The sequence below is a fragment of the Ochotona curzoniae genome, unplaced genomic scaffold (assembly GCF_017591425.1).
Source record: "Ochotona curzoniae isolate NIBS_2020 unplaced genomic scaffold, NIBS_Ocur_1.0 scaffold_274, whole genome shotgun sequence".
Classification (NCBI taxonomy): domain Eukaryota; kingdom Metazoa; phylum Chordata; class Mammalia; order Lagomorpha; family Ochotonidae; genus Ochotona; species Ochotona curzoniae.
The window spans coordinates 12,358,991-12,369,402 of NW_024467101.1; the positions used below are offsets into that span (position 1 = coordinate 12,358,991).

The following is a 10,412-nucleotide window of genomic DNA, read 5'->3' on the forward strand; positions in this document are numbered from 1 at the left end:
CCACACAGGCCTCTGCCATGAGCATTCTCGCGCAACTGTTCATTTGTCTGTTTTTGCACGGGTCCACGTTTTCATCATTCTTGACTGTTGAAGGGATCTTCAGAGCGTTTACTGAGATTACACTGCCTTTTCATTCCACCTCTGCAAAGAACTTTGTGCAGCAGCCTCCTCCACCTGGGAGTGAGATTGGGGTTAACTCCCAGCTCTGTTCCCAGAGTGGATTGCTTGTGGGACTAACATTCCTAGATGTCCCAGATCCATTATGTAAAATGATGTCATACTGGCACAGATGCTGTATGCTCAGCCGCCTGTAAGCAGATGGTTTATGAAACCTGAAGAGTTTTGTTATTCACACTGTGTTGTTCAGGGCATTGAGACCAGAATATTCTGTCCACACATGTATAGGACAACCACGAGCTTTTCCAAGTGCCTTCTTTGCCCAGAAGTGGAATCCATGGGTACAGAGGACCGAGTGTCTGATGAAATCACGGTTGTATGCAGATAAGCTAACCCACCCAGTTGGCTGGGAGTTCCTGCTTTTTCCTCGCCAGGCGTGAGTTGTCGGACTCGAGGAAGCTCTGGTGATCACCGGGCTGCGTTCTACACTGAGTCACCACAGCCAAGCTCAGCAGACCTCCGGCCAGGAGGGCAGATGGAGGAAGGTAGAGCCACTGCTTCTAGTATCTGTTTCCTGTCCATGCCAGGTACAAGTCCCTGTGCCCAGACACCTGGCCGCACTGGCACGGGCCTCCGGCAGAAGGCGTAGAACGCCTGATCAAGTACATCGGCTACAAACCCGAGGAGTACAAGTTAGGGAGGTAAGCAGCCCCGCCCGCTGGTTTTTTCCTCAAATGTTTCTGGTACAGATCTGTGTGTGCCTATAGCCTGGAGGTTCAAATGCTGCCAGTCACTCAATTTAAGCACAATTCTGGGTGCTTAGGAGGAGATGGTACAGAACCCTTTGAAACCCCACTCGCTGGCTGGGCTACGGAAATAAAGAGGGGACCAGGCAGGCCACATGGCCCCCTTGTGTTCCTAGGTCGTCATTACTGCAGAAGGGGGGTTGTCTGAGCCGGGGACCTGTATACATGTGGGGCATTGGGTCAGTCACATGGGTCAGGACAGGGCTCCATCTGTCCACTCCTGTAGAGCCCTCTTCTGGGAGGTGGGGTGGGCAGTCCGGATCCCTGAGCTAAGAGGTCACAGTTGTGCCATCATGTTGGTGTGAGGTAGGAGCATGGCTGTGGTGCGCTGCTGCCCTCCAGTGGTTGACCTGAGAAGTTCTCACACCGTGGATGTGTAGATATGTGGGTGGGACTGGCAGATGGGGATCAGGAGATGTAATGTCGCTGACGGTTAGGGGTTGGGGGAGTGCAGAGAGATTACAGCAATCTTACTTGTTCATTTACGTACTCGGATACTTATTCAGGTTTCTGATGTGTTGAGGGGTGGCCATGCCCCCTTGGGAGGCTCTAGAAGGATCCTCTCTGCCTCTGGCAGCTTCCGACAGCTCCTGCCATAGCTTGGCTTGGAGCTGCCTCTCCCTTAGAGTTCTGCCTTCCTCTTCCTGCTGCCTTCTCCCCTGCCTGTTCTTGCAAGGACACTCTGACTATATTTGGGACTCACCCCAACATCTCTCGCCCTGCCATGAGCAGACACCCTCTTTACTGAGCTCCAAGTCTCAGCCCACCAAGGATCTTAATTAACAATTAGTAATTAAAACCTACTCTTTTTTTCCCACTTCTAGAACCAAAATATTTATTCGGTTTCCCAGAACTCTGTTTGCTACTGAAGACGCCTTTGAATTCAGTAAACATCAGTTAGGTATGGTTTTCCTGCCTTGGTTGTCACACACTGATTGAGACAAACACATTTAGATGGGGGAAGAGGTAAATCTTAAACATGGGCATCTGATAGCATGTTTAGAAGCATTTGTTTGGAATGCAAGGAATGAACCAGACGGGACAATTAGGCTCATACGGATTTTAAGGCTTGGGCACGTCAGATGCAAGCAGCATCGTCTGCGCACGTTGGGACGAAGGTGGGCTTGGATGCATGCACAAACTCCCATGCTGTTGTGCCTTGTTAGGTCCTAAAACCAGGTGAGCCCACCCACCCCATCCCCATTAATGTCTTTTTTAGGAAGTTTGTATGCATGAATGGCTGGTGTTAGAAGGTGTAGTTTCCCTGTCTGCAGCCAGGCTGTTGGTTCTGAATGATGAACAAGGAATGTTCAGATGGGGGAAAGTCATGCAGAATCATTGTACTGAGGTGGGGGGAGGCTTGTCCTTGGAGCCCCCAGCCGGTGGAGGAGCCTCCAGCATCTGCCCCTGAGTGACGTGGGGTCTGCTGCAGGCCTGGTGCTCTTCACACCTTACTCTCAACCCTGTGGCCATCTCTGCTTTCTACATGGGGAAATTGAGGCCCAGGTGTGGGCAGCTTCCTGAAGGCTGCACTGCCTGTAAGCAGCTGGGCCGGGGGCTGAAGATGCTCTGGTTTCTAAGTCTACTTGTGTCATCATCACACCTGCTGGGTCTGATTTTTAATGTTGGTGCTGTTCCAGTTTTGTTTCGAAATTTGGTTATTTGAGAGACAGAGGCCTTCCATCAGCTGGTATACTTCCTCACCCCCCAAAAGACCCCACCATGTGCAGCTGGGCCAAGCCAAAGCCAGGAGCTCCATCCTGGTCTCCTAGGTGGCTGCCAGGGAACCCAAATGCCTGGGCCATTTGCTGTCTCTTAGCTCTTGCGGTAGCAGGGAGCTAATTTGCGAAGTGGAGACAGGACAAGCACCAATACTCCAATGGGATGAGGAGCCTCCCAAGCCACGGCCTCACCCACTGTGCCACAAAGCCCATTCCTGCCGCTGGATTTGGAGCTCTGTAGCAGCAGGTAGCTGCTGAGTATGAGGGCAGGTGCAGGCTCAGCCAGGCTGCAGGGAGCCTCAGTCGGCACCAGATCCACTCCCAGGGACTGACACTGTTGAAGGCGCTTAATGACTGTGGCCTGTGGTAGGGACCTTGGTAGCTGTGCGGCCACAGAAGGGCTCTCCACCCTGTGTGCCTGGGTGCCAAGTGATGATGGAGGGGTGAAGCCCTCGTGTAGGTGGGCAGGACGAAAGCAGGTACCTGGCCTGGACCTGAGGATCCTGGACCTCTTCCTCACCTGTGGAAAGGGAAGTGAAACTCCAGCCGGCAGCAGGTGCAGTATCACGTGCCACACTCCCAACAGTGATGCTGAACCAAGGGCATCGCTGCACTGAGAGCCGTGTCTGATGTCCCCCTGTGGCTCTCGCAACCACCTGGACAAACACACAAAGTCCTTTGACTTTAATTTTTTTCTTCTAAGTTGCCAGAATCCAAGCCACATATAAAGGCTGCTTGGAAAGGAGAGAATATGTGAAGAAACGACAAGCAGGTAAGAGTTCAGCCGAGTGCCCAACCCCACCCCCTGGGGTTCTCTCCCCACTCCAGCCTGGAAACTGCAGGTCAAGGGGGCTGCCTTGGGGTCCTGTTCTGGAGGCACTGCTTGCTCAGACCCTGCTGTCCTGTGAGATCTACAATATGCACACAGTGAAAGAATAACTTTTTAAAAGACATATTTATTTGAAAACCATAGTTAGAGAGAGGGAAAGAGATTTCCCATCTGCTAGTTCAATCCCAAAAAGGATCACAAAAGTCAGGGACTGGGCCAGAATGAAGCTAGGAGCTTTTTCTGCATCTCGCATGTGGATGCTGGGGCCGTCTTGGACTGCTCTGCCCAGGCCATCAGCAGGAAGCAGGATCACACTAAGGCAGCATCACTGTACGTACATGTGTCACCCTGGAGGGGGTGTGGCACCGAGAGGTGCCTGTGTCACTTCTAGCATTTAGCTTACTCCTGTGAGAAATGAAAGCTCTTAAAAACCAGGAGACAAAAGGGCACCTGGTTTTCATGTCCTAGGAGTCACGGCTAGGGACTGACCAAAAGCAGTGACAAGATCACCTCAGCTGTCACAGCAGCCACTCCTGCCCGAGGGCGTGGCCCTCTCCCTGAAAGCTCAGGGCTGCCCAGGGCACCTCCTGTCCTTCTGCCCCTGTCGCCACCTCCCATCCACTTGTCTGTCCAGGTGTTCCCAGACTCCACGATCCGCGCTTGCATCTCCCGGGCTGGCAGGGGGCACAGAGGTGTGCTGAGGGCACAGAAGGCCTGCTGTGTGTTCACACACGGCTGGGCATGCCTTCTGACACCAGGACCCAACTCTTTCAGCCATCAAACTGGAAGCATACTGGCGCGGAGCCCTGGCCCGGATGGAGACCCACAGGAGAAAGTGGGCCGTACAGGTTGTCAGAAAGTGAGTCCTTGCGTCTGCTACGGGCGAGGCGCAGCATGGGGGCCTTCTGCACATGCCCTGAGGGGTCTTTAAAAACTTGGTCTGTCTGCCCTTAGCTCCTGGGTTGGGTGGTGCCCCCAAGGCTCAGAACATTTGTATTTTGTCACTCTCGCTTGAGTCAAGCCAGGCAGGCCGAGTGGCTGACCAGCTCTCTTAAGCCAGGGCAACACAGCAGGGGAGGGCTGGGGCTCCATCCCCACCCAAGGGCAGTAGACCGTTCCATTCCAGTCAGCTGCCACTTGGAAGAAAGGCCAGGCTGGCACTGCGAGATGGCTTGGTCTTTCAAGGAAAGCAGAACCCTGGCTTTTAGGCAAATAAGCACATAGCACTCATGTATTTTTGCTTGGCAAGTCATTCAGTGACTTGACCCGAGGTCTATCTGTGGGGTAGATTAAGCTCACCCCCCGTCCCGGGGCGTGATGGGGGAGAGGTCTCACCCACAGAACCTCTCCCATGCTGGCCTTGCCTCAGTCCGACTCCAGCATGCTCTGCAGATTCATCAAGGGCTTCATCCACCGCCACCGGCCCCTGTGCCCTGACAACGAGCAGTTCGTCGTGCTTGTACGCAAGAATTACATCTTGAATCTGCGCTATCACATCCCCAAGACCGTGCTGGACAAGAGCTGGCTGAGACCTCCGGGCATTCTGGAAAATGTGAGGACCCATCTGGGCCTTGGGGGCCACCCCCTGCATATCCGCCTTTCTTTCTGTGGGCTCCCTTAGCACGGTATGACCTTGCAAAAGGACCACACCAGGCATCTGGCCTGGAGGTTAAGGCTCCCATGTCTACCTTGCCAAGGACTTACTCAGCCTGACCCTGCTTAGCTTCCAAGATGAGAATCAGAGGCCTTCTGGGTGCAATGGCCATAAGCAGGATGTTTTAGTCCCAGCCCACGATTCCTCCTTCCTGCCAATAGATGCCCTCACAGATGGAGGATTGAGTAGCCAAGACTTTGACAGCACACAGGAGACCTGAGGGAGTTCTTAGCTGTGCTTTGGCCTGACTGTGGCCCTTGTGGACATCTGGGAAGCTCCACTGCCATTAATAATATAAACTATGAGAGGAAGCCCCCAGGCTTGGTAACAGCCTCCCAGTAAGCACCACAAAGCCAAGGGCAATGTGCTTGAAGCACTTCTAACGGTGGCTTTCCTGGATCTCACCTCCCAGCAGGGTTTACAGACTCTGGCCTCAGACAGTGGAGGCTGTGGGGAGATTCCTGCCTCCACACTGGCCCCGTGGAGCCGGAGCTCCTTAGAGCCGGCTCCACGATGACCCCTTATGGAGCATACCCAAGCGGGGGGGCCTCGTTAACCAACACAGGACAGAGACTGCACGGTTAGCTGCTTGTTCTAAAACACCAGAGTTCTGGAGCCCTTGAAACCCAATAGAGAGCTTCCATTCACTGATTCACTCCCCCAGCCAGCCAGGAGTCAGGAGCTTCTTCCAGACCTCCCACCTGGGTGTAGGGCCCCAAGGACTTGGACCAGCTTCTCAAGCAGGGAGCTGGGACATGAACCTATGCTCATGTAGGATGCCAAGAAGCCTGACCTATGTGACAACGCCAGCCCCTCAACTGTACTCATAAGCATCTCTGGTTCGGCTGCCCTAGCCCCGGTGTTCAACAAGTGTGTTCTCCACACACACAGGCTTCCACTTTGCTCAGAAAGATGTGCATGAGGAACCTGGTGCGGAAGTACTGCCATGGTGTCACAGCAGAGTGGAGAGCGATGGTAGGGATGGGGCATCAGGAGGGCAGTGCATGGGGGTGTGGGTACCTCAGCCAGATCTTCAGTGTCACGAGTTCTTGTCCGCCCTGTTGACCACAGACACTGGTCCCAGGCGGGTCTTGCAGCTGAGGATGAAGGTACAGACCCTGAGGAGGGTTGCCTGGTTGTTGCTATGGTTACCGTCTATGCTGTTACCATGGGTACCCACTCCAAATGGCCCCTGCTCCACCAAGAGAGCAGGACCCCTTCTGCCACAGGTTTCTATAAATGACAACACGGTTGGGGTTTCAGGCCTGGAATGTGTAGCATGAACGTGGGCAGCCCAGCCACGTGTCACATTAAAGTTACACAAGTAGGCAGCAGGCTGTATTTGGCCAACAATGCAAGCAAAGGTGCCAACCCCAGCAGCTACCAGGGGCATGCCCAGGGTACCATGGCCCAAACCAAGAATTTGCTGTGACTCCCCTGCAGGAGCACACAGCTCCTGTAACACCCATGATGTGTGTGGGACACTGCCGGTAGACCTGCAGCTCCCCAGCCCAGAGAGGGTGTCAGAGAAGCAGTAAAACTGCCTCCTGGGATCCCGCATCCTCTGCCATAGTACCTGGGTGTTAGTCCTGTGTCCGTCAGTGACTCCAGTTTCCTGTTCTTGCAGGCCAGGAGGGAGGCGAGTAGTGATGGCTCACGTACTAGAGGCACTGCCTCTCACACAAGACAACTGGCTGGAGCTCCTGGCTCCCAGCTTTGGCCCGTTGCAGCCTTGGTGGTTGTAGACACTGGGGGGAGTGGGCAGTGGTTGGGGCTGGGGCAGAGATCCCTCTCTCAAATAATGATGAAAATGAAGAGATTTAGATCTTGCTATCGTTAAGCATCACACCAAGCGAAGTTTCTGGCTGCTTTCATCTGGCTGTTGTAGCCATTTGGCAGGTGTTGGGGCGGTGTGAGAACTAGTAGTCAGGAGGCCTTTCAAATACATGTTAAAGTTTCTCCCGGGAGGCTCCTGGGCCACCATCCTTCTGTCTCCTAGATGCAGCAGAAGGTGATCACCAGTGAGATATTCAGGGGCAAGAAAGAAGGCTATGCAGAAAGCTTGAGTCAGCCTTTCGCCGACAGCCGGATAGGTAAATGCTTCCCCAGCCTACAGATGGCTGCTCACTTTCCCAAATCTACCTTTGGGGGTATTGATTCCTGGTTCCCGGGCTGTTCTCAGCACATGTGGGGACCCCACAAGAGCCAGCAGCCAGCTGCGGCTTTTCTGCAGGGCCGGGCTCCAGCCCTGACTTGGGCTGGTCTGGTTCCCCCCCACCTTAGATGAAGGAGACATTAACCCCAAGGTGCTTCAGCAAATTAGCAACGAGAACATCCAGGTATGGCAGCGTGCATCCCCTGCCTCAACCAGTACTCCCCGCTGCACTGTGAGAACAGGGGGGGTGTGTGTGCTGTGACACAGCGACGAGCTGGGGGACCAGAGCTCCGATGCTCAGGGCAAGGTGCCAAGTATTGCCCACCACATACCTGCTGCTGCTCTTATTAGTCTTCTTCCCTCACCCTAGAAATTAAGGTACAATTCTAAAAAACACCCTGCATCCCATCACAGGATGTCCCCGATTAGGGAGAGGTGCCAGGGGCTGACCAAGAGGCAGTGCCCATGACCTTCTCCGTGTGCTCCACAGGTCACTGTCCCCTTGGACCTGGGTTACAGTCCCTGCTAGGCAGTTCTCATGCCTGCCGGCCTCTTGGGACAGACCCCTGAGGCAGGGCAGCATGGTTCAGGCTTCCTCTGCAGCCAGAGCTGGGTGCAGAAACAGTTTGTGCGTCTCTGATCACCCGGGGGCTCCACTGCCCCCATGGTGATGGTGACCTCCTTGCAGTACGGTATCCCAGTCATTAAATATGACAGGAAAGGCTTCAAGGCGCGCCAGCGGCAGCTCCTCCTGACTCAGAGGACGGCTTACGTGGTGGAACTCGCCAAAATCAAGCAGAAAATCCATTACTCAGCACTCAAAGGTACTCAGCAGGTGGTGAAGAAGCCTCCAGTGGTGGACATTAAGCACAGGGGGCAGGCCTCTGTGCTCACGGCTGCCCTTCTCCTAGCACAAGTATCAAGGCTGGCACCTGCTTCCCTCTGGCATCCAAGAGGGACAATAACAGCCTTGCACAATGGCCTGGGTAGCATTTTACTCAGCATGCACACACTCACGTGGGCGAATTTCAGGAAGGAGGTGGTGGGAAGAGGCCTTTATTTCCCTGGGCCCAGCTGTTCCCTTCCTGGTCCCTAACTCCGGATCTGCCTTCAGGCATCTCCACCAGCAACCTGAGTGACGGAATCTTAGTTATCCACGTCTTGCCTGAGGACAGCAGGCACAAGGTAGATGGCGGCCACCACACAATGCTCTGATGGGGAATAGGGAAGGTCAGACAGTGCCATGATGTGAGGGTGGCCATTGTGAAACCTCCACCTTTGGGTGTTCTCCCTTGGAGCTTTAGGCACTGACCTGCTGCGTGGTCTTCTCCTGCCTGCTGCAGGGCGATGTCATCCTGCAGTGCGAGCACGTGTTCGAGGCCGTCACTAAGCTCGTCATGCTGGTTAAGAATGAGAACCTTGTCAACATCGTCCAAGGAAGGTGGGCGATTCCAGCCTCAGCTGGGAAAGCCGTTCTGACATAGGGCAACACAGGGCAATGTGGGGGTTGCAAACTGTAATTTTGTCTTTCCACCCACATCTACAGGCAGACCCTGCTGGCTCCCAGCATGGGGTGGAGAGGGCAGACACTCCAGACTCCTGTCCCTAGGCCAGGGCAGGGTGCGGCCATGCCTTGGTTCTGGGTACTGGTGGAACAGCAGTTTGAGCCCACAGGACTGCCACGTGGGGTCTGTTTATTGATCTGAAAAAGCGCTACAATTTCTCAAGGGTATAAAAACAAGCAAAAAACTGGCCCACAGAATTGAATAGTGTTACTGAATTTTCTCAGTAACTCTGAGGCAACTGCCACCTTTTCAGTGTTACATGGGCGGCAGGTGAAGCGCAAGGACACCAAGCCGCAGAGCTGAGGGGCCCGCGGGGATTCTCCCGCACAGCCCACCGGAGCTGGCTGCTCCGAGGCAGGACTGGGGCTTCTTCCTCCTCGCTTCTGCTGTTCCAGCCTGCCCAGTAATTCCTGCCAAGCAAGCGGGAGGCTGCCTTTACGGCCTGATGTAAGAATGTGGAGTTGTTTCTGCCTTGCTGGGGGAACACTTAATCCACTGTGAATTCAGCAGGAAGAGGCATGGGCGGCTGGCCCTGAGAACACCTGCATGTGCCATCCTGGTTTTAGAGGAACTGCCATTAGTTACATGGCTAATGGAAATAGGCTTCCCCCCCACCAACTGCTCAACTCTGCAATACAGAAAGAATTCAAATATGAAACTAGTGAGGAGTATGCCAGTAACAGGTCGCTCTGTCTTTCAAGTTTACAGTTTTATATCAGTCCTGGAAAAGAAGGCACAATAGTTTTCGACACGGGACCAGAAGAACAAATCTATAAAGATAAAAACGGACAGTTAACAGTGGTGAGTGGCTGGGCTTGGGGAGAGGTAGGCAGCGCACAGCACTAGAGGAACCAGGGGTGCAGTCTAGGCATGCCAGTGCTGCATGGCCACTGGACGCGTGAGCCAGGGCAGTCTTCCCCTCACACCGTGTCCCTCAGCAGTGCATGCCACATGTGCTCAGGGAACCCACTGGCATCTAATGCCAAGGAGACTGCTGAGTTCCTCAGCACCTCCCAAGTCCCTGCCTTGCCTCAGGGTACTGCGGCCAGTTCCTCACAGCCTGTGCGTGCCCACTGTGCTGACGCAGAGATGGCAGGACTAGGTGTGGCGGCTCAGCAGGTCTCCAACACTGTGGTGCCTCTCCCCTAGGTGTCGGTGCGGAGCAAGTCCTGATCAAGCAAGCGTGGCATCTGCCCCCAGCCATTGCCATTTTGGCTCCGCTGGAGGAAGGTGCCAGGACAGTGGGACTTGGATCCAGTCAGCTGTGTCTCCAAGGAAACTTACTGGAGGAGAAGGATGGCAGCTGAGGCGGCAGGGTGGTGTCTCAAGCGCAGCCCTGGGCCGGCCTCTCTGGCTCTGCCTCCAATCTGCTGCCAGAAGCTGGTCCTATCGGTCGTGGGGGTGGACGGCCTTACCATGGAGTGTGAGTGATGGATCCTCTGCCTGCGTCAGGCTGCCCCAGGCACTGCTGTGACACATCACGTGGGGAAGCAAGCGAGCTCTTACAAAGTTCCAAAGGTTGGACTGAAGATTCTCCTAAGACACTCAGCAGGTGAATGGAGTCC

At 54.5% G+C, this 10,412-nt stretch overlaps 1 protein-coding gene across 1 annotated transcript in view; it reads left to right on the plus strand.

Annotated features, from left to right (window-relative positions):
• Positions 1-10,020, plus strand: part of MYO1H (myosin IH) — a 43,241-nt gene extending 33,221 nt beyond the window's left edge. Inside the window, exons 19-31 of the mRNA XM_041003596.1 lie at positions 705-818; positions 1,748-1,824; positions 3,348-3,416; positions 4,248-4,332; positions 4,866-5,025; positions 6,019-6,102; positions 7,127-7,220; positions 7,411-7,466; positions 7,971-8,106; positions 8,397-8,467; positions 8,626-8,723; positions 9,549-9,672; positions 9,997-10,020. Coding sequence (XP_040859530.1) covers positions 705-818; positions 1,748-1,824; positions 3,348-3,416; positions 4,248-4,332; positions 4,866-5,025; positions 6,019-6,102; positions 7,127-7,220; positions 7,411-7,466; positions 7,971-8,106; positions 8,397-8,467; positions 8,626-8,723; positions 9,549-9,672; positions 9,997-10,020 — 1,192 coding nt within the window. The remainder of the gene's footprint in view (positions 1-704; positions 819-1,747; positions 1,825-3,347; positions 3,417-4,247; positions 4,333-4,865; positions 5,026-6,018; positions 6,103-7,126; positions 7,221-7,410; positions 7,467-7,970; positions 8,107-8,396; positions 8,468-8,625; positions 8,724-9,548; positions 9,673-9,996) is intronic.
• Positions 10,021-10,412: the final 392 nt, after the last annotated feature.